The sequence below is a fragment of the Squalius cephalus genome, assembly GCF_949319135.1.
Source record: "Squalius cephalus genome assembly, chromosome: 6".
In the NCBI taxonomy this organism is placed as follows: domain Eukaryota; kingdom Metazoa; phylum Chordata; class Actinopteri; order Cypriniformes; family Leuciscidae; genus Squalius; species Squalius cephalus.
The window spans coordinates 45808109-45833072 of record NC_137127.1 but is presented as its reverse complement, the minus strand read 5'-3'; the positions used below and the strand labels follow the sequence as shown (position 1 = coordinate 45833072).

General features: G+C 38.4%; 1 protein-coding gene across 9 annotated transcripts in view; it reads left to right on the top strand.

Annotated features, from left to right (window-relative positions):
* The window catches only part of st3gal4 (ST3 beta-galactoside alpha-2,3-sialyltransferase 4), a 55374-nt gene extending 32868 nt beyond the window's left edge, over nucleotides 1–22506 (top strand). For 3 of the 9 annotated variants that reach the window (XM_079873390.1, XM_079873389.1, XM_079873386.1), the window contains exons 5-11: nucleotides 908–1005; nucleotides 1320–1383; nucleotides 8523–8618; nucleotides 13060–13249; nucleotides 13359–13496; nucleotides 19912–20064; nucleotides 20744–22506. In XM_079873390.1, coding sequence (XP_079729516.1) covers nucleotides 908–1005; nucleotides 1320–1383; nucleotides 8523–8618; nucleotides 13060–13249; nucleotides 13359–13496; nucleotides 19912–20064; nucleotides 20744–20833 — 829 coding nt within the window. In that variant the 3' untranslated portion in view covers nucleotides 20834–22506. Of the gene's footprint in view, nucleotides 1–907; nucleotides 1006–1319; nucleotides 1384–8519; nucleotides 8619–13059; nucleotides 13250–13358; nucleotides 13497–19911; nucleotides 20065–20743 lie in introns of all 9 variants that reach the window. The other 6 variants (XM_079873388.1, XM_079873387.1, XM_079873385.1 and 3 more) reach the window with 2 other exon arrangements.
* Nucleotides 22507–24964: the final 2458 nt, after the last annotated feature.

Sequence of the window (24964 nt, the reverse complement as noted above, 5' to 3'; positions counted from 1 at the left end):
ACCCCATTATTAAAACCCATAGGAACATCATTAATAAAAGCATTAATAAACACAAATCTTGCTCTGTCACTGTTTTCCGTGGTATACCTCAAGGATCCGTTCTTGGTCCTCTTCTGTTTCTAATCTATATGCTTCCTCTTGGTCAGATCATCCAGCGTCATGGTCTAAATTTCCATTGTTACTCTGATGATACACAAATCTATCTTACCTTTCAGCCCAATACTGTTTTTCCTCCCCCTTCCATCACTTCCTAACTACAAGATCTCAAAGTATGGATGGCTCAAAACTTCTTAAAACTGAATACTGAAAAAAACTAAAATCTTGTTAGTAGGCACTTAATCCCTAAATACCACCAACCTTATCTTACTCATAAAAAATAATAATACAATACATTATTAAAACCCATAGGATAATCTCGAGGGAACCACTGGTGAATTATTCTTCCGGTTTTTTACATCATCCCTGCAGCAATCTATTGATACTTTGCACGTGACGTCAGAACGTCATTCTCTAGCAACGAAAACCAGTAAACTAATCAAGGATCTTGCCAGGACGTTGCCAGTTTTAATATACAAAAGTTGGTGTTTTGAGGTGTACACGACATGCCAGATAGTTGTTGTGCGATTGGATGCACTAACCGCGTTTGTTGCCCGCCAGATATCACGTGACTGCAAAGTATCAATTGAAAATTATGCACAATAAATATATTGTGTTCGCAGGTGATATTTACCTTGATTTTTTTTTTTCTTTTCACTGACACTGTTGTGTCCTTGGTAACCAAGTACACTAAAACCTTAATTAGGTAGGGAGGAAATTGTTGGTCTGGCTTGAAATGATGCCAAAACTGAGAAACAAAGCATTACAAGTAGTTTTATTTTTAAGTCTGTCTTTTGTTTTACTGAAACAGCATGAGCCGAAAGACTGAGCTCTTTCTAAAGCTTGAGGATTTCTTCTGGAGGGAACATCTGTCAGCTGAAGCCCTGCCCTATGGTATTAAAGGCAGCGGTATGTACAGCTTCTTTTGGTCCTCTCTGTTATAATCTGTCCTTTAATACAACGGTTAAATCTAGTGCAACGTCATTAGGCGAATGCTTATGTTAAATCTGGCCTAAGTACAGTACATGATCACATAAATCTGGTTTATGAAACCTTACATACCCTTGAAACCTTTCAGTCAACCTAATATAAAGAGGTTTCTTTGTTTTTTCTGTGGTCAGCATGCTTTTACTGCAAAACGAGCATTCTGCATGCGATCCATTCATGTTGATACATTCATAATGGTGCACTTTGTTCAAAGACTTTCTTCTTTCTCACTGCAGAGCTCCTGCTTCTGAAGGTCTTGGCAGTGATTTCCAGCTACACAATGCCAGCAAACATTGAGAGGTAAAGTACGGCTGAGCAGCTTTCATGAGTATCTAGATTTAAACCATTCCTCAGATTCGCTCATTTGCTTCAGTTCCTTATGACATGCTGTGGTGTGGCATGAATTACAGCACGTATTACAAATAAATTACAATAATGTTCTTGCTCATGTTCAAAATTATCTTGGTTACCATACGATAACCACTAAAAAGATGTAATGACTATTTGATGGTTTTGTAAAAGGAGAAGTAAAACCCTGTAGCCCCACTTATGCTGAGTTCACACTAAATGATTTTAGGCCCGATTTTCGCTCGCCGACATGTTTTGGAGATCGCCGACAAATGCCCGAAATCATAGGCAAATTGGTGCTCGTTCGCGTGAGTGACAATCACGCTGTGTGAATTATCAAAGACACAATCTGATAGAAGCGCTGACGCCCCTGAGATATTCGGCATGCTGAATATCTGGACCTCTCGGCGATTCAAAATCCTGCTGTGTGAATGTGTTCTGGCTGAAAACTACATCGGCGAAGACCTACAGCTAATGAGAGAGCGAGATACAGGACCACGGGATGTTAGGGGAGGAGTTATAAACCAGAATATCAGTATTTTAATAGATATATTTACAATTATATCAAACAGAAACAAAGCACACACATTTGCTTGACCACATTGCAAAATTATTTATTTTCCCACAACTCTCTTTGCAGAACACACAATCCTTGCTGCCGTTTCTCCACAACCATTCCCTCCTTCATATTCTCCTTTTCGCTGAAAATCAGCGCACAGACAATTTGGATCGCAAGCTTTTGCAGGCTATCATTTTTAATAACAATTTCAATCTCGTGCGAGAACTCCGGTCTCACACACGCGTGATCTTGCGTTATTTCCTCATCACTTCTCGCGTGTGTTTGGTTGTGAAACGTAGTTTGTGGACCAGACAGAAGTTGTCGGCGATTCTTTCTTTTGTAAAGTCGTGCAGTGTGAAACCTATAGAGGCAGAATAGTCTCAATTATAATTCATGCAAAAAACATGATTCACACATGCATAGACAATTTCACATGCATGAAACCTAATTCACGTACACCCAAAAAAAATTCACGTGCGTGAAAAAAACATACATTCACAAAAATCAATTCACATGCGCAAAATAAAATGATATATTCATAAAATACATTTCACAAATGCAAAACACAATTCGTAGATATACAACTGTGCACAAAAACCTTTGAATGTTTAAAATGTATGAGTTTATCCTTGAATGTGAATGTGCAAATCGTCATTCACTTGTGAATCGCCTTGGATTTGTGTGTGTGTTTTTGAGACTTTCCTGGCAGCGCTCTCCTCCTACACAGATGAGTCGTACTCTTTAGTAGGGTTGCAAAGGGGCGGAAAATTTCCGGTAAATTTCCGGAAAGTTTCCGGTAAATTTCCATGGGAAGTTAAGCTGGGGAATTTTGGAAATATTCATTACCACGGCAACCGCTTGCGCGTCCACTCTGAAAGTAACTGTACACATAAGAGACGGATAGATACATTATTTAAGGTTATTTCTATTCGTTAGAATATTGATATATGAACTTGTTGTCAAGTAAACCCCGCTGCGAGCATGTGCGTCTCTCTAAACTGTCAGTGTGCTGCACTGCTCTAGCTGACTTCTGCGCCTTCCCCTTGAAAATATCACATTGATTTTGAAAACGTAATTCTTTTTGTGGATCCTCTTGGTCTTTCTTCATGTTTCTTTGACAAATATCAGTGTCTCAGTCTCACGCACGCTGCACGCGAGTTAACCACGCCTACTTATTTACATGTCGCGGTATACACGGAATAAAAAAATCTGTTACGGTTGACATTTTCTTCCGCGGTAACGATATATACCATCATACCGCCCAGCCCTACTTATGTGGTAAATAAAGTTATGCTAGCTTATTTAGCATCTAACTTATCAGCTTGCTATCTACTAGATGAATACATTTGTATGTGATATTTGCAATTTAAACATTTAATAAATATATTTCCCCATAATATCATCAAAACTTACTTCACTTTGTTTAGTCCACAGGCTCAAATGTGTGCCTTCAATAGTCTTGTGCTTTGGGCTTCTGTACATGTGATGGAGGCGTGCACAGTGCCAGTAGGGGGTGTGGTCTCAATAGCCATGCAGTAAGCAGTGTGCTATGTGCATGGGATTGAGGAATGGCATGGATATTCAAGTGTATTTGAATGGCATCTGTTTGTTTTAGTCAAGATTATGCTAAAATATACTTTCCTCAATTATATTTAAGTTCCCTATGAAGAGCCAACCCTCAACTTTGAAAATTCCCAGTTTATTCCCGTTTATTCCCATAAATTCCTGTTAATTCCCTTAAATTCCCATTAATTCCCATGGAAAGTTTCCATCTTTGAAAATTCCCATAATTTTGCAACCCTACTCTTTAGCCAATCAGATTTAAGCTTATCAATCGACCAATCAGTGTCACGTGAGGGTACACACCAAAACACACTGATGCTGGGTACACACCAAAATATTTCTTACATCTTATAAGATTTTCAAAATGTGATAGACCACAAACATGAGGACAAAAAATCCTAGATTTAAGTGTTTTGCTCCTATAGTGTGTGGTGTGCCAGGAAATCTCGCAAAATCTCGCGAGACCTCAGAATAAGCATGGCGGACGATATGCAGGACGAAATTGCGATGATAGTGTTTGGAAAGGTTTTACACGACACGTTGTATAAACACATTCAACTGATGATAATGTATGTAATGACGTGCATATATAGGAGACATCTCTTTTGTTTTAGGCTGCATATATTATGTAGTTTTATTGTTTTTATTTCCGAGACAGATGATGTATGAAGTTGCAGACAGCCAGTATTGTGATCTTACCATTCCTACTGTAATTCTTTCAAAACAGTCATGTTGCAAGCCATCCATTTTGACAGTTGTTTCAACAAGAGGTTGAAAGTGATGCATTGTTACTGTATTCATTTGTTTCCTGCTGACTTTATGTACAGGAATAAATCCCTGCTATGCATGCGTTATTAAATGTTCGTCAGAATTAAAAGATTCAAAGACATAATTACATTTGATGTACACGTTTTATTCATTTGAAAGTTTCTGAAAGTTTTATTCCCTTTGTACATCAAGTGAAAAGTTAACAAATGAATTGTGTTCAATCCAGTCGTCCGCAGACCTCTCTGTTAGGACATATCAGATTTTGGTCTGATATTTAAAATAGTAAAAACCTTTAGTACAAGAGGTGCAGACAGAGGACGTGGGAGATTAAGTGATGGTATTTGAATAGAGTCAGATCAGATTTGCCTATTTTACTAGGCAAAGTAAAATTAATGCTTCACAACATTGTCCTGTGACAATAAAATCCTTGAGATGACAATACAGCACAAAACATAAGGAAATGAATGTTGAATATATTGGTAACACTTTACAATAAGGTTCATTAGTTAACATTAGTTAATGTATTAACTAACCATGAGCAATACATTTGTTGCTGTGTTTGTTAATCTTTGTTAACGTTAAAAATACAGCTGTTCATTGTTAGTTAACAGTGCATTAACTAATGTTAACAAGATTTTTATGAAGTAATGTTGAAATTAACATTAACAAAACCGTATACGTGCAGTTCATTATTAGTCCATGTTGACTAATGAAACGTTATTGTAAAGTGTTACCAATTAAGACATTAATACAAAAAAATAAAGTATAAAAGAGAATAAAGAAACAACATGAATTAAGATGTTTGTGACTGCTATCCAGATGTCAATCCTGAAAAATGCAGGGAAACAACAAGTGTTTAATAATATACCAACATGCACAAATTGCACAAATGGCAAATTAACGCTGGCTGCTCATTAAAATAGGTCTATTCACTATTTAAAGAACAATCTCGATGAGGCCAGTGCTAAGAGAGCTAGGGTGGGTATTGATTGCTTTGCACTCATTAGCGTGATTGTTGAAGCTGTGAGAGCTGTCTGTACCTGCAGCTAAAATACAACAAAACAAGCATCATTCTTCTTCATTTTTGACACGATATGGGATATCTGATTACCACAGCGCTTGCTTACATCAGTTAATAGTTCATAAACGATTGCTTCAACTGATCTCGAACTTCAGTAAACACAGAAATGAACCGGTCAACTGCAGTGCACATACCTCTGCTCATGCTGGGCACACACCAAAAGATAATCGGGCTGATTTTGGGCCGATTTCCCCCCTTCCGACAATCCTAGCTGTGTCCCGATTATCTTGATGGTTCTACAGATTATCTTATCAGATTTTCCCTTGGTGTGAGGTGTGTTAAGAGTGTCCGGAAGAACGTCGGAGCCGCCCCGATCGCGAATCGTAAATATTCAACATGTTTAATATTTATGATCAGAAATCCTGATGTGTGGGGGGAACCCCGAGGACAAACGTGCGCACGCTCTAGAGATTATACCGTGAAACAAAACAATATCCAATCAGAAAGCGAGACGGAAGCATAACTAACACAGTCATGGCGCAGCACTAGGGGTGTAACGATACACTCATGTCACGGTTCGATACATATCGCGATATTGAACTCACGATACGATATTATTTCGATACTCCAAGAGTTATGATAAAAGGATGACAAAAAATTGACTGTTGATTAAAATGCTAAATTTGATTACATTTGTGGGTGTAAATGAACAGGCTTCGGCTTGTAACCCAATGCACAGGACAATAGAGACACCAGAATAATAGTCATGATTCTGAAGCTAAAATTATTTCAGACTAACATGTTTGCACTCTGTCACTGACTAGATATATTTAAAATAATGAAGGCCACTTTTTACTGGTAACATCAGACATTTGGCATTATCAGGATCCACAAATATTCCCCAATTGCATTATTATACATTATATTCAACACTGAAACTCTGTAAACTTCTCACACTGTAATTTTTATTTTGGGTGAACTGTACACAATATATATTGTCACTATCCACGATACATATTGTTGCATTTTTGTATTGCGATATATTGTGACACGATATGTTGTTACACCCCTACGCAGCACAAAGTGAAATTGATGTGGACAGCAGAGACAGAGGATCAGCTTGTTGATTTGTGGCAACAGAACGAATGTTTATACAACGTGTCGTGTAAAACCTTTCCAAACACTATCATCGCAATTTCTTCCTGCATATCGTCCGCCATGCTTATTCTGAGGTCTCGCGAGATTTTGCGAGATTTCCTGGCACACCACACACTATAGGAGCAAAACACTTAAATCTAGGATTTTTTGTCCTCATGTTTGTGGTCTATCACATTTTGAAAATCTTATAAGATGTAGAAAATATTTTGGTGTGTACCCAGCAGGGATGGAAATTAACTTTTTTGTCCACCGGCCACTGTGGCTGGTGGATTTCAAAATCTACCAGCCACTCAATGTTTTTACCAGCCACTTTCTTATTTTTAACCGACAATGTGTAACTGCATGTGAAAATTAATACCACTTAAAAATGAAAATTCTGTCATCATATACTCACCCTCATGTTGTTTCAAACCTGTATGAATTTCTTTCTTCTGCTGAACAGAAAGGAAGATATTTAGAAGAATGTCAGTAACCAGACAGTTTCTGGTCTCATTGACTTCCATAGTAGGAAAAAAAATATACCATGGAAGTCAATGGTACCAGAAACTGTCTGGTTACTGACATTCTTCTAAATATCTTCCTTTCTGTTCAGCAGAAGAAAGAAATTCATACAGGTTTGAAACAACATGAGGGTGAGTATATGATGACAGAATTTTCATTTTTAAGTGGAGTATCCCTTTAAGCAGTTTATTTAATCTCAAGTTTCAATGAAATACTGACATTTTCTATTTCTCTCTTATACACTCTTTCTCTCTTATATATATATATTTCTCTTTTTTACCTGGATGTGGCATTTGGATGATTCGTGGTATTTTATGGCTTCCAGTTTTACGTTTTTAGTCCCAACAATGAAACTATTAGGCCCTGTTTACACGAGAACGCTCGCGGGTGAAAACGTAAAAATATTTTATCAGATTTGCCTTTCGTTTAGACGGCGACGGCGTTTTTGGGGCTTAAAAACGCAAAAAAGTGAAACCACCCTCCAGAGTGGAAATCTTAAAAACGCTCCACCGTCGCGTTCCCGTCGGTGCGTATAGCGCGTCCGGCGCGAGTGATTTCAATGTTAAGTTAAGGCAAAGATGTTTTCTCTGCAGACCTCTTAACCAGCTCTTAACGCCTGCGATGTAACGCCACTTTTTTTTTTTTTAAAGTGTCCGCCGTCTGTGTGAAACAGTATGCTATTTTTATTTACCCGCCACGGTGGCCGGTAGGTGAAGCGAGTTTACCCGCCACAACACAAAATCACCCGCATTTGGCTGGTGGCGGGTGCTAATTTCCATCCCTGGTACCCAGCATCAGTGTGTTTTGGTGTGCACCCTCTCGTGACACTGATTGGTCGATTGATAAGCTTAAATCTGATTGGCTAAAGAGTACGACTCATCTGTGTAGGAGGAGAGCGCTGCCAGGAAAGTCTCAAAAACACACACACACAAATCCAAGGCGATTCACAAGTGAATGACGATTTGCACATTCACATTCAAGGATAAACTCGTACATTTGAAACATTTGTATATAGTTGTATATCTACGAATTGTGTTTTGCATTTGTGAAATGTAATATATAATTTTATTTTGCGCATGTGAATTGCTTTTTGTGAATATGTATTTTTTTTCACGCACGTGAACTTTTTTTGTGTGTACGTGAATTAGGTTTCATGCATGTGAAATTGTCTACGCATGTGTGAATCATGTTTTTTGCATGAACTATAATTGAGACTATTCTGCGATCCATCGTGCAACAGCAGCGACCGAATGTTACCCCAGATAGTCCTGCAGTGTGAAAAGAACAGTGACCCGACTACTTTGAACATCGTGCAGTGTGAACTCGGCATTAGTGGCAGCCAATTTTAGACTAAACATCTAATATATTATATTTGCAATCCTGTTAGATATCTTTTTCAATTTTTACATTTAAATCCCGCAGATTTTGTGCTCACACCCAAAATGCACACAAAAAAAAAGAATTTTTCGAGGCCGTATTGTGTACCGTATTCATGGAAAGTGCCTTTTTTTGTGTCAGCAGTTTAGATTGCAGGACATGTGCAGTCATTGGAAACGGCTTTTCCATAAAAAACACTTCACTGGGGGAGATCATTAACAAATACGACGTGGTGATCAGGTAAAAAAAAAAAAACACCTCCACCTCTCTTTGACCTCTTTCAGCGTTTCTATGACACTGCTTTCACTTACCGTTTACTAGTCCTCATTCTTTAAAACAGTAATGTTTATATCCTCTTTTTCACATTTCTCAGAAAGTTTTAATTTGAGCTTTGCAAGCTTTTTAGTTAATTTCCCTCTCCATCTCGTTTTCCATCTCCACCTATCCGTTGACTATATTTTGCTTTCGGTCTACAGATCGATAGCCTTTCCATAAGTCTGGCTTGTATTTTGCATTCTTGTTTTATTGTAAGTCTGTTTAGTGGCAAATAATAGGCTCAATACCTCCTGCAATTAGAGCGCTGCTTGGCTACTGTTTCTCAACCTTTGCTCCTCAAGCCGATTTATAGCCTTGGAATGAACTAATGCCATTTTATTTCTTGTAAGCCTCTAACAAATGGCAGAATTTGGCTGAGCGTATTTTTCCATGGTCTCCCCCTCCTCGCTGTGTTCTCAGAAGCTAATCACGGCGGGGGAGGAGAGTCCAGCCGGTTGACATTTGGTGTTGAGTTACAAATCCTGATGCTTCAAAGTCTCCATTAGTGAGCAGAACACCAGCTCTCCTCTAATCTCATTTGTGAGAAAGAGGGCGGTTTTCCTACATGGATTCACTCCCATGAAAAATGAGTTGATAAGGATGTATTTGTTGTGTCTGTAACTATCATGAAGCAGTGGAGAGCAGGGAGAATTTTAACACTTTGGTTTTTAGCTGATGATGTTTTGAAAGAAGTCTCTTATGCTGCATTTATTTCATTTTTTTTATCACATTACAATTGCCTCCCTTAATATGCTAATGTGTTTTTATTCCTAAAGGATCCCTTCTGGAAAACAAGTGTGCTTAATTGTATTTGACTATTACACCGTGTCCTAACTACATGTGCCGCGATGCGCGATAAAAGGTGCTTTTCCATGTTAATCAGAGTGTTTGTCCTAATCAGCCGCGACGGCGACACGCGACGATTCTAATTTAGAAACGGTTTCTATTTTTCTGCGACGTCGTGCTGGAACAACAAACACAAAGTGTGGCGATGATAATCTCAGGCACTGTTTATGTGCTTTATTTAATGTTAAAAGCGTGTAATGTGACTTTGAATATCATTTAGTGCTCCAGCTTTGTGGCTGTAAAAGCAACAGTGGATAATTCACCTCAGATCTTGAAATTAAACAAATGGAAACATGAACGTTAAAACTGTGAACAAACAAGTGTATTCTTTGACAAAGATTGTTTTAGTAACTCAGTAGCTTATGTATTTTTTAAATGGTGTAATATTTGTGAATTTGATTATGTAGCTATATCCATTTTCTTGCGAGTGCCGTCAAGATTACTCTCTGGTGCCGCGAGACTCCGCCCACACGCTGTTCTGATTGGCTGACTCCGCCCACACACTGTTCTGATTGGCTGACTCCGCCCACACACTGTTCTGATTGGCTGACTCCGCCCACATGACGCATCTCGCAGTCGCGTCTAGTGTGGACAGACAAATTATTTGTCGCTGGAATCTTATCGCATCGCGTCTGTTTAGGACACGGTGTTTTGGTGTACTTCAAATCTTAAAAGTATTTTTTTCAACTGTAATTTCAGATAATAATATATAATATTAGTATATATTATTAATTAATACAATACTATAATATTAATGAAATACAAGAGATTAAACTTTCATTACTATGTTTCTTAAAACACTTACAGTTGAATAAAGTGCACTTTGCAATAATGGTAGAATAAAAGTTTTACTTTAAATTACATTTTAAATCATTATTTAAAAAAAAAATCTTTTGTCATGCTTTAAAGAAATACACCTATTTTGATGTGTTGACTAACATACTAAAGCACATGTAAAGCACTTGATTATAAGTTTAACTGTATTGTGTTATTTGATATTACATTTAAAGTTAATATATTTTGAATGTACTTAATTGCAACTTCATCATTACAAATGTTTAATTGCAAATGCCTTTAAATACATGACATACAAGTTTCAGTCAATTGGCATTAAACGATATATTTTAGTTTATTATAAATGCTTGTCACTAAATTCAGCAGAACACTTTAACCATGTTTGAAAGACAGTAGAAATAATTATGAAATTACATATAAAGATGTACTGAAGTCCTACTTAAACTAAGTTAAATTGCCTTCAGTATAAATTTGAACTACATTTTCATTTAATTATAAATAACATGCTTTTGAGTGTCAGTAAACATTACATTTAGTTCACACATTATTTCCATAATAAGAACTTTACTTGTTCAAGTTTTCACAAGGTGTGGCTCATTCCAGTTTAGTTCGTTTTATCGAATGTTTAATCAAAACGTCAGCCCTTCCTTCCCAAAGATGGATGTTTTGGCAGTTAATCTCCAATTGTGATGCATTTATTTGTTTTCAATTGTCCTCTTCAAGCATTGATGTTGACATCACAGGCATGGCCTCAAGAATGTCTTGCTATTAAAGAATGTCAGTTATTGTAATATTAACACAATTAGATTCACCTGGTCTGCACCTCATTCATAGAGTGAAACACACACACACACAGTTTATGCTGAGATGAATTGCAGCGTTCAAGTCCTGCTTACAAGCTCGGAGGTCGTAATTATGAGCTGATGTACGAACAGATTTTGTCTGGACAAAATAGATGTGTTAGGCAATTTCATATTTCTTCTCTTTAACTTACTGCCAAATCAGGGAGCTTTTTTAGCACTAGTGTTGCACAATCAATGGCAAATGGTGTAAATAAGGTCTGTAATTGTCTTTGTTATGTATTTTAGCATTCTCTTGCTGCCATAGGGAATGAATGACGGGAAATGCAATTTGGCTGCACTAGCCTATCACCTCATAAATCGGCTAAATGAGTAGTGCTTTCTGGCAAGCTTTACCACTATTCCTCATCAACCGAGCACGAATTGTGTACAAACTACACTGCACAGTCAATACTTCACAAAACCAAGTGGTTTCTGCTGTTATTTCTTAACTGACACATTCTCTACTTAGAATTGCATTATTGTGGTCCATTGCATTGACATTATAGCCTACGCACACTTATTATCAATGCTTATTCCAACATGATTTGAGGTCAACATGTACAGTAGGGCTGCACGATATTGGAAAAAAAATTACATTGCGATATTTTTTTCCCAACGATATATATCGCGATATTGCGAGCCATCAATCCAGGCTAAAGTCAATAATTACCATTCCATGTTATTAATAATTTCACTAATAAGCAAGTTTCATTACAAGTAACAAAAAGGCCACTTAATATTTTATTCCAGAAACATATTTCTCTCAGAATTCGGTGAACGTTCTACACAGGACCTAACGTTCTTCAGGTTCTAGGACCCGAAAAATTATGTTTTCTGTGCTGATTCAGTGACGCGTTCATGTAAACGGCACCTAGACCCAGCAAAAGTAATGATTAATAATATGTAAAATATTACAATGAGACATTTTAATTGTTTATTAATAAGCAAGTGTTTTCTGTAAAGATGAAGTTGACAATACTGACTCGCGATCTTCGCAGCAGTGATCGGGAGAAATTCACTTTTTTTTTTTTTTTAATGGTTCTGTTTAAAAGTAGAGATTTCTGTAGATAATAGTTATATTTCTATTTTTTTATTATTATTATTATTATTTTTAGGTGTGTGAGGCGAGTAGGCTACCTTTTATGCTGAGTTTCGGTTCATGGATGATAGCTTAATCTCCAGTTCAGGCGCTGGCTGCTATATTTAATTTTTAGGCTATTTATTAAATCCAGGAAATTGGATAATGAAATACTGATTAAAATTAAGATACAATTAATTCAAAACGAAATTCGTTTTAAAGAAAGGCTTTGTGCTTTCTGTTTGAGGTCTCTGTGAAAGTTTTAAAGCAGTCTTTTAGTGCCGCTTTCATAACGGTCGCGTCCGTAATGTCACATAACATTGTTTTTTCCTCATAAATGCGAACACGAAAAATAAACGACTTTTTTAAAAAAGACAACCATCCACAACTTTATAACACTCCAGCAAAGTAGCCTACCTCTTTTTGGTCAACATCCTCCTTTTTGTAGACGAAATAGGCTAGTCCCAAATAGCTGATTTTGACTTTTTTTGCGGCGGATCCTCTTCGTCGCGCATTTGTGAATGTTGGCTGTGAGCGGTGAGCGCGGCACAGCGAACCAGTCACTGTGCAGGCACGCGGAACGCGTATGTCACCCCAGCAAAAAGCCATACAACAATCTCGTGTTTATTGTGTGCTACTAACGTTACCCTTCACATCGCATGTTCCGGCGATGTGACTATCGCTCATTCGCACATCGCGATGTCGATGTTAAAACAGAATATCGTTCAGCCCTAATGTACAGTATACCCAGCTCTGATTTGACCTTTGACCTTAATATAAATGGCCTCATATCTTTGTGTGTCAGGGTGAATGATGCCCCAGTGAGAGGCTATGAGGAGGATGTGGGGAACAAGACCACTTTGCGTCTGTTTTATCCCGAATCCGCCTCCTTTAATCCGAATATCCACAATGACCCGGACACTCTGCTAGTCCTGGTTCCTTTCAAACAACAGGACCTCCGCTGGCTCAAAGAGATCCTATATGACGAGAAGAGGGTCAGTCCGTCTCACTTGTTTTTTTTTTTGTTTTTTTAAACCTGTGCCAGATTTCCCCCCGATTTCCCAGTAATCACGAGGAGCTGTTTTCTCTCTGTGCCTGATTTAGGTTCGAAAGGGTTTCTGGAAGCCTCCTCCCCAGATCTGGCTTGGCCGGACCAGTCAGATCCGTGTCCTGGACCCATATTTCCTTCGCCTAACAGCCAGCAAGCTTCTGCAAATTCCTTTGCAACCACGCCGACAACAGGTGAGGTCTGCACACATGGCCCGGCTCCAGGGAATGTTAAACACTCTTATCACTATGGAAACGCTCTTACTTTGGCAGAACAGATCTGGATATAATTTCAGATATGGAAATTGTGCCACTTGCATATTTGATAGTAATGAAACGATTGTAATGTGACTCAACAAACTTTAATGCATCATATATGGATTCTTGACATTAAGGTTACCCAAGGCAGAATTGCATGTGCCATGCTAATGAAAATATTAGATCGAGAGGGTCCAGTCGGTTGACATTTGGTGTATCCTGATACTTCGAAGTCTCCATTAGTGAGCAGAACACCAGCTCCCCTCTTATCTCATTTGTGAGAAAGAGGGCGTTTTTTCCCACATGGATTCACTCCCTTGAATAATGGGACATGTTACATGTGGAGTGTACTGTATGTAATGTTCATGAAGGGAGAATTGTAACACTTTTTTGTAACTGATGATTTTTGAAAGAAGTCTCTTATGCTGCATTTATTTCTTCAGAAAACGTGAAACATTACAATTGTCTGCCTTAAAGGGGTCATGCTCTGAGAAATCAGGTTTTGACATATAAGAGGTCATCATATTATAAGAATATCATGAAAGTTTCAGAACTGAAAACTTCCTTGTTATTCCAAAATCAGCTTTTATTGTTACCAGGCCCAGCGAACGACTCGTTCATGAATGCGCCTCTTTTTGACGTAATAAGGTAGTGAAAGACCAACTCTGCAGAAGAAAATCAACTTAGCCCAATGTGAATTGAAATCACAACAATGTGAATGTCTCAGTTGAACATTATTTATTCGTATTCGGTACATTTCACTGGATTTTTTGGTAAATCAGTCCCCAAAAAAGCGCAGGCTTTTACGATATGGACTCGACAGTATTGCCACAAGATGCGAGTAACCCTGTTCATTCTGATCTGTGACCAGTGATTTCTGATGTAATGATTCATGTAGATACAGTCAGATGTTCTTTATCCTGTCAGTAAATCAAACCAGTGACTAAACGGTCAACTTCACATTGTTTTTCTTAGTAGGGTGTAGGGGTGTCGCAATATACCGGTGTTGACGATAATCGTGATATTCAAAGCATGAAATATCGACATCGTGTTAATTTAGAGTGTGACAATATACCGGTATTGGCGATAACCACAATGTTTAAAATGAACAGGACTCTTATGATAACATGACACGCAAATACTCCAGCGCCAGTACCTGGCTGACCTCTCAGGTGGCTGTATTGCACCCGCTGACACCTATCAAATAAGAACGAAGTCGACGCAGCGCGCCCGCGCAGCTAATCTGAGAAGAATGTCGTCTGAGCGAGAGAGTGAAACACTCTGTCCACACCCGAAAAAATTAAGCTCACAACATCTCCTAAAGAAAAAATTCTCCTTAAAGGGGGTCGCAGACCGGACGAGAAGCGCACGTCTTTAAAATTCGAACGCATTATTCTCTATGAGTGTAGGCTACACACACCGGCGGCTCAAAATCCGTCCGCGACCATTTTCAGGTGAGATTCTCAATTCATTCAATTAACGGATGCTCTGAGGTAAAGTGTTCAGATCGCAGACTCAGCAACTATTGTATTTAATTGTACAGTACAGTCATAACATAGTAGGCTACAGACAGACATTATCTTCATTTCATAATGTCCTTAAACGTAACAATATTGCTGGCCATAAACTGAGAAAGTGCGCATCCGGTGTGCGATACTTCGAGTTGTCCTAGACGCGGCGCGGCGCTTCTCGTCCGGTGTGCCGCGTGTGCGATCCCCATAAACTCAATCTGCAGAATACCAACCTTTTTACCCATCTCCATGTCCATCACTCTGCGGATTATGCCATTTTACAGAGAGTAAATTGCGATTATTTTACTAGTCATGGAATGGGAAACGTGACATTAACCTGTTAACAGTTTCTGTGATCATATATCCCATTTCTCTACTCATTTTATTTTTGCATTTGTATTTGCACTTGATTTTTTTTGTTCAAATCTGCTATATGCATGACTTTGCGCCAGCGCAACATGTTTAAGAGCTTTTCAGTTCTTCAGGAAACATTCAGACAGTGTTTCGCTTCAGTTTGAAACCAGAAAAACTTCACATGCTTCCTTCACAAAAATTTGCCATAGATTGAGTATACAAGAAGTAATGCATGTGCCTTGTGTTTATCAGTATCCTTATGTTTGTTGTGTAAAAAAGAAAAACTATAATCAAAGTAAAAATAAAAGATTCTATAGATATCGCGATATATCGATATCGTGAAATCTTTTGGCCACAATAACCGTGGTGTGAAAAATCCAACATCGTGACAGCCCTAGTAGGGTGTAAATAATCTGTTATTATATATCTGTTAATATTATATATCTGTTAATAATCTCCGTTTACAATAGCTGTAGCTGTCAATCAAACAGCTCGTGTTTGTCACTGAGTTCTGGACTCGCGTCAAAACTCCCGTATTAATCAACAAATCTCTTATTTACATTGTGTTTGCACTGTTAGTTATGATGAAAGCATTCGTTAGAGTGCAGAAATCGAGTTGCGATGACGAGATCGCTGCATATATGTCTGTGATCGACTATGCTCATCACTGCAACCTTTCATGCCACAATCTAAATATAATGCCGTAGATCTAATTGAAATGCTATAATTATCACTTTTCTCGAGTAGTTAACATTGAGAGCTGTTGCAGTAAGAACGTGCTAAAAGGTTTCGAGAGAGTTCCAAATGTAATACTAGCAATTAGCCTTTCGCTGAGCCCCGCCCCCCTTAGTTACTGTTGCTACGTCCGACAAACAAATGGTCAAACACGACCAGCGCGACAGATTGCCATGACGGGAAGAGGTATATCCGTGCGTGTCAGTGACCATTTTTGGAGCAATACCTCCGCGATATCCTCCAGATCGAAGCAAAAAGGGTTACAGTATGCAGTGGAGGGATATATTCAAAATACAAAAATACGCAATGAAGGAGACACGACTACTACGTCTCTATCGAGGCTAATGCTTACCCGGTATTCATACACATCATTTGTGATATGACAAAGAACAAGGAAACAAGTGTTTAAAAGCATTGAAAGACACTCACTGTTGTGTTTTTGTGTGAAAGAAAAAACTGTCTCTGAAAATAAAAGTGCTGTCAGGATAGTTTTTCAGATCAGAAAAAAACAACAAAAAAAACCTTTAAGTAGCCATCGATACAACAGCCAGCAAGACGTATTTATGCTTCGTAATGTTCGACACATTTAACTGGGAGTGGGGCCGTCCACATTGTTTTATCCATTGTAGGCACCGCTCACGTTGTGTTTTCGGCTTTGGGAATGGAAAGAACACAACTCCTCCAGACAATCTCTCGGGGTATCTAGTGTCCGATTTACAAACGCCGTGGGCGCACGCTTCACCATCTTGCTAATGTTTGTCGGACCTGCTCACATAGTAACGGTTGCTATGATGTGTGATTGGACAATGGCCGTTTTGGGGGAGGGGCCAGCGAAAGGTCAATTTCATATGCAGAGCTGTTAGCCAATCACAGCAGTGGGCGTTTACACTGAAGCCTCACTGCAGACACGCCCCTTCAAACAGAGGGCTAGAATCAGGCTAGGAAAAATGGCTTTTATTTCTAAATTATGACAATATTTGATGTAAAAATCATACTAACATTATAAGTGCACCCCAGGAAACATTATGAAACAATAAAACAATGCAGTTCATGACACCTTTAACTCTTTCCCTGCCATTGACGCACATTTCTGGCTTTCCGTGTTTCCACTGTTATACGGTAGGGGGCGCTGTTAGTAACTAAAGGGGGCGGGTCTTTGCGAACGGTCAAATTGGCAAACGTTTACCTCACCAAAGCCAAGTTTCACTCAATGTGTGTTAATTTTGGATTCTGCTTGTTTCTTTTTGAGAGCCAAGATATTTGTTATGAAATGTGTGTATGGTCAGTTATCTGTGGTCGGAGACCTCAAGTATCCTGGTACATTTGTGTCTGTTTATTTCTGGTACATGTTATCAAAGTCTAGTGACAGCAGGGAAATACAAAAAACAAGCTCAGTGCTTTGCACCTCGTCCCAACCAAACTCTCTCTCTCTCTTTCGCTCTCTCTCTCTTTCTCTCTTTCGCTCTCTCTCTCTCTCTGTCTTTTTTTCGCTCTCTCGCTCTCTCTCTCTCTCTCTCTCTCTCTCTCTTTCGCTCTCTCTCTCTCTCTCTCTCTCTCTCGCTCTCTCTCTCTCTCTCGCTCTCTCGCTCTCTCTCTCTCTCTGTCTTTTTTTCGCTCTCTCTCTCTCTCTCTCTTTCGCTCTCTCTCTCTCTCTCTCTCTCGCTCTCTCTTGCTCTCTCTCTCTCTCTCTCTCTTTCGCTCTCTCTCTCTCTCTAAACACGTAGATCCTCTTTCCTCTCTGTGTACTTTTGTATTTTTTGGAGGCACACCCCTCTACATATGTCTGTCAGGCGGCCATTTATTGAGCTTGTTTGGAGGGCTGTGATCGGCCAGACACCGCAGACACACGTGCAACAGATGTACTTCTTTACGTTCCTCGGGCTGCTTAAGAAGGTTGTCCTCCCGTGATCCTCGCTGACAGGGACCCCCGCTAACTCTGGGCCGACAGCCAGAATCACAGAGACATCATGCTTGAGAGGGTGGCAAACAGAGCCGTACTGTCAATAAACATGGGGGAAACACACGTGCACATCCACGCTCGCTTCAGAAACAGAGAGTGATGTTTTTAGTCAAACATCAACATACTGCTGGCCAAACTAGTTCTTAACCTGGACACTTACTGTACTACCAACACACCGCAGTCTACAGACTCTCATCCTTGTGTCGAGACAGAGAGAGCTTTCAGCAGGAAATGTTAGCAGAACCGCTGACTTCTAAATTTAGAAGCAGAACAAGAAAATGGAAAATAACTATAACTAAATCATTAAGCTAGTCTGTTACTTTGTTACATGTGTTGTTTATTCAGGGTTCACAGTCATAGAAAACCATGCAAATACCAGTGCATTTATAAAAAATAGGCATTTATTGATAAAATCTTTAAAGGGTCAATTTAGTTTTTGTTGTTGTTTATTTTATGTTTAATAAAAAAATAAAAAAAATAAAAAATATCTAGAATCACAATAGAAGACAATCTAGCCCTGTTATTATTATTAATATTATAATTCAATCCATTGTCCAAACCACTAATCCTCTGTAGGGTCGTGGGTATTATTATTATTATTATTTATTATTATTATTATTATTATTACCATTTACAGGCACACAAATTATTTTTTACAGGGCACAAAAACAGTATATGGACATTAAAAAAAAAAAAAAATAATAATTTAAAATATAACCGAGTGATGCTAGTCCTGATTCTAATTTAATTCCAATTCTAATCCTAATTCATTTTTCTGAGCCATTTTGACTTTTAATCAACTGTTGTTTTGGTAATATATAGTAGATGTATGAAGTCAGTTCTTCTACAGTTATAGTTCATGAAGGTATTTCATCTGTGAACATATTCTACCATTTGACAAGCAATATTCTGTCTTTAATGTTGAATACATATATTGTTTTATCATTTAAATCTTATCAAGCTTGATATTTGTGAATGTTGTACATGAGTAACACAGAGCAAATGTTTACAGCCCCACTTGGAAAGGAAAGACCATTAACAAGAAGACGAAACTAGGAAGTCTCTTGTTTTAATTTGAACATGATGTGAAAATGGTGGCTGTTGTTGAAATGGAGGCTGAGATTTGCATCTTGAGGAGGAGATGTATACAAGCGTTTAGAGAGGATAATTTGTGTGGGACTGAACGGATCAGTAGCTACGGAAATCATGGAGCAATGCGGAAAAGCTAATGGCTTGGAAAAAGAGAGATAGATGCAACTTAAGCAGTCAGGGCTGGAAAAAGCCGAGATGCATTACTTTTCCACGTTCCACTAAGCAGAAATTTTCCAACATACAAAATGTGATTTCTGGCAAAAAAATTCACAGCAAATACATTTTAAGTGGTTTATTGCATTGTTCTTATTGCAGTATAGGTGTGTGTTTAACGTTTTTTACAATGCTTACAAAATGACGAGAAGTTTAAAACCTCATACGTTGACATACGTATGTCCTATTAAGGTTTGTGCAGGACACATCACAGAGCTCATTCTATTTTCAAAAATAGCCATTATGTCAGGTTTCTTGCTGGATGGTTGCAGGTGGACCTTAGTGGAGAGAGAGCATTTGATTGGACTCATTTGCATAGAAAAAATGGCTAAAATCGGTTATAGATTCACATAGATGACTTGGGCTAAAATCCAAGTGTTGAAGCATTCATAGGAAAGTTAAAGCTGTGTTCAGCCGCCCCCTGCAGGAGGACAAACACTATTAAACAGACATTATCTAAACAGCACTTCCTCTGTTTCTCCATCAGAAACCAATCCATCCCACCACTGGTATTCTGGCAATATTTGTGGCATTGAACTACTGTGACGTTGTGCACGTCGCTGGATTCGGATACCCAGAGTCCCGAAACCAGAAACAGCCCATCCACTATTATGGAAAAGAAACAATGAAGTCCATGAAGGTTGGTTCTTTTAAATAAAAAAAAAACTGGGCTTTATTTTGATAGTCCACTTCAGACATCCCACTACATGTCAACTAACTCTCACTAGAGTATTAATAGACTCTCTGCTTAATATCTGCTAACACTTTATTTTCATGCTCCTCAACAGACTATAAGTCACTTTGCAACTACATGTCAACTTGTTAGAGTATTAGTAGACTGTTAGGGTTCAGGTTAGTAGAATAAGTTGACATGTAGTTGCTAAGTTAACTATAGTCAGTAGAATATCTGTTGAGGAGCATCAAAATAAAGTGTTAAGGTGATGATACACAGGGAAACTTTTTGAGCGATGTTGCTGGGCAATCTTGCCGGTCGATTGTTTCTTGGGCACTTTCCCATTGAAAATGGGCAATAAATTTCCATCTGGATAATTTAGATCGGTCGTGGGCCCTGTGTCTCGTCTGGTTGCCCGTTGACGGCAACATTGCTCAAAAAGTTGCCCTATGTATCATCACCTTTAGAAGATATTAAGCATCAGTCTACTAATACTCTAATGACTGCTAGTTGACATGTAGTTGCAGAGTTGTGAAGTGGACTATCGAAAAAAAGTGTTACCAATTAATTAAAACAAATTGATGAATTAAAACTAATTCTATAAAAAAACATTGCTTTGCTTTACTGGATGTCCTTGTTGTTTCAGAATTCCTACCATGATCTCAGCCAAGAGGGTCAAGTTCTTAAGAGACTGGAAGACCAGGGGGCCATTTTATATCTTCATCCTCATTCTTGACACCCAACATGATGTATATGTTCACACGTAAGAACATACATGAGTGCATGTAAATACAACGCTACAAACAATATCTTCATCTTCGGACTTCACACAAGCCTGAATTATATCCAGCTCTCACCATGTGATTTCCACATTTTTGTCTGATTTTTTGAACAATGTTTTTTTTCTTTCGGGATTTTTTTTTCTTTCTTTTTTTTATATCACCACTAGATATTTTGTTAACCTCAAAAGTATTTAATAAAGTATTTTTCATTGGCAAGATTTAACGAAGAACAAATGGAGACTTGTGCTTATATCTCCTGCTTCTTGGATGTTTCTCCTTAGAAAAAGATCCTAGTGATCTCACATGCGTCTCCTATACGGCCTTCTTCTTCACATTCAATATCCGCAAAGGACAAGGTCAGATGAAGAACAGCAACCTTGGTTTCAGATAACCAAATCTGCACTTTGTACAGAAAGTCAATGGAGTTTGCAAGCTAATTTTTTTTACAGAATTTAGTGCAGTTTCAAAGTTAAATCGAACACTTATGAACTCGCTTAGAAGGGTGGATATCAGCTAAACTTTTAAAGTGAGTCTCTTTAATTTTGTGATTAATCGGATATTTCAATTTAGAGATTCTATATTTAAGATACAATTTTTAGTAACACTTTATTTTACAGTGACCTTGTTACATATGTTACTTACCACAGTAATAACAGCAAATTATGCATAATTACATGCAACTAACCCTCAACCAAACCCTAATCCTATAGTAAGTAAATGTAGTTAATTAATATTACACTGTAACAATGACACCTTAAAATAAAGTGTCACCCAATTTTCCTCTGAGCATAAGTGATTGTGAAGTCATCACCAGAAGATCTGTAGCAAAACCTCGCACGGCCTGAAGAGGGCGATTCATCTACGTGACAGTGTGAGCGAGGTCTGTTTACAGGGAGAGTGAAACAGGAGTCTGAATGCTTGCACTGAAGCACATCACATGTACATGATGGCCGTATGTTCACTTTCTGCTTTATGGATATTGTTTCTATTTGAAGTGAAGGGAGCTGCCTTTTTGTTTGAGTCGTATTCATTACTCAGAGCTTCACAGAGGAAGGAACATCTGGAGATTTGTCAGTGCTGAATACACAGACTGCAATGCCTCGTTTGGACTCGGCAGCCCAATACAGCAAACAATACCTAGTGAGAGGTGAACTTTTGGTGTCATTCAAATGAATGACGCAAACCACACACCATCGGCTTTCATAAATCAGACCCATAATTGGAGGTTGCATATGAAGGCATCACATGTACACACCAGAAACAAAGACTGTTCTAGAAGTTAAGACACTTACCTGTTATTTGCTGACAGGCAATCTCACAAGTCACAATAGTTCCATGGATAAATGCATCCAAAATGGCGGACAAATGGGAGAATAATGATTAATATACTATTTCATTCAATGTTGTATAGACAAAGAAATAGTCAGTACAATAATAAAGATGATATTTATACAAAATATGTGTGTGTGATGTTTGCTTTTATGCTTCTTAGAACTACACCGTTAGCTTAGCAACATGCTAACATGTCCAAACGGGAGCATGTCTATGTTCCCACAGCCCTATGTTCCCACAAATGGCCTACCCCTGACCCCACCCCTAAACCTACCCGTAACTGGGGTTTAGACAATTCGTAAAAAAAAAAAAAATCTTAGAAATGTGGGAACATAGGGCCGTGGGAACATAGGGCTGACCCCGTCCAAGCAATGTCCATTTGTTCTGAAATCATTCGAATCAGATCTGTTCAATCACAGATATGTATGTAGCCCAGCCCCTTTTTAGCACTGCGCTTGTTGTGTTCTGTCTTCTGTTTTGTATTTCCACAGCATGAAGGTAAGATCTTACGGATTTCTGAATGAACCGCTTGTTTTATAAACTTCACAGTCTACTGACATTTATTATGACATCTGCTTTAAACATTACAATGCTCATGATAACTTTTAGAAACTCTTCAATAAGTAAATCCACCATTCACCATGCAGCTAAATGCTCTTCGGCATAGAAATATACAGAGCGACCGCAAAAATGGAAGTTCAGAGACAATATTTCTTAACATGGCTGATCGCTTGTTTCTCTGGCACATTAGGTCCATGGGTAGATGCTACATTCGACCGCTTCAGACACGTCGACGGTCAGCATGTCGTCACTCACAGTATGGCTGTGTCTGAAATCGTCCCCTATACCTTTAAACGGCACTATTTGAGGGAACAGCCATTTGCAGTGGTGTCTGAAACCATAGTGGATGTTACCAAGTGCACTCAATCAATCCCACAATGCAAAGCAATAACAAGTTTACAATCGTATGTTCAGCGGCTAGAGAATACCCATAATGCACTGTGAGAGTCGCATGCTAAATTAATTCCTGCGTCTGAACAGAAGATGGCGCCTGCAGCTGAATCATGCATCCATTCATTTTCCAAACCGCTGGTCTACAGCGTAATATCATACAGGTATAAATTCCTTTTTTAACCGATTATTCAATTGCTTAATTGAGGTTTATACATAGATTCCATGCCAGAGTTATTAATCTTTTAATCTTACTACTGGAGCTGCCAGTTTGCTAAGTTTTCAATTATTATTTATTACCCAGACTGCAACGTCGGCCCACATCTGGATTCCATGTGTACCAGATGTGGGCCGGATCTGGGCCGACACTGTGTTGCTGTCTGGGTAAACAGTAAACACAGACTATGCAAAAGCGGCAGCACTTCATGCGCACTCAGCATCAGAATTCACTCACTTGTTTTCATTCACTCCTTCAAGTGGATTATATTAGTGGACTAATGAAGGGAATAGGGAATGAGAGTATAGCAGGTGATTTCGAACACAGCATAAGACTCGATTCCACAACATTGCGCAGCTTGGTTGTGAACCCGCCTGTGATTTAAAGCTACACTGTGTAGAATTTTCTCCCATCTAATGATGAAATTGTTTATGACTACCAACTGAATATTACTTTCTAGCCCCTCCCATTCCGAGGGCGTTTTAACTCCTACGGTGGCCGTATTATTTCAAATCTGCCGGCAGTCGCGAGTAATCTCCCCCTCGCATTCGTCACGGTGCCACTGAGTGTAAAAGCGTGAAAGGAGAAGCTTGAATTTCCAGGTATGTCCCTCTTTGGCGAATGTATTTTCAAGATGGAGGCGCAACATGGCTGCCGCCATTCGAGTGGCTCGCTCGTATGTATTATAAATGGCAGATTTTACGCTTACGAGAATACTTTATTAGTTGGTGGAAGTAATTACACATGAATGAGCACATATACTTTTAATAGAACAAAGTGCTTTTTGCTAAGAATCAACTTAAAAAGTTACACAGTGTAGCTTTAAATTCCCGAAGAAATGGGATAACCTTTCACAGGTGAGAATGTGTTGGTTTGTGTTTTTATGTATTAACTCAATACAACTACGGTTTATACTATGGTGCTTTTTAATGTTTTCACTTTTACTACAGTAACTGTTTAATGTTGTGTTAGCTGACGGTTAAGTCTTCTGTAGATGTAGATATTCATACATGTGTCTAAGTGTGGTTGTAGATGCTCAGTCAACTTGCTCTCGAAATGTTCACGGACCGGCTTTGACTGTTCCAGCATGGCGGACGGCTTAATGAATAGCGGCCCATAGAAACCGCTAATGAGGCTAGATGTATCTATGTGTTAAATTAATCTAGTAAAAACATTGGAACTATTAGTTTACACACTAGACTAAATTATACATTTACAAATCAGGCTTTTTTTTTTTGTAACTTTTGTACTTCAAATCTTAAAAGTATATTTATATAATACTAGGCAACAGTGGGTATAAAAAGTCTACACACCTCTGTTAAAATGTTAGAATGTCAAGTTCTTGTGATGTAAAAGAATGAGACAAAGATAAATCATGTCAGAACTTTTTTCACTTTTAATGTGACCTATAATGTGAACAATTCAATTGAAAAACAAACTGAAATCTTTGTTTTTACTAAAAATAAAAACCTTAAATGACCTGGTTATATAAGTGTGCACAGCCTCTTATAACTGGGGATGTGGCTGTGTTCAGAATTAACCAATCACATTCAAACTCATGTTAAATAGAAGTCATTACACACCT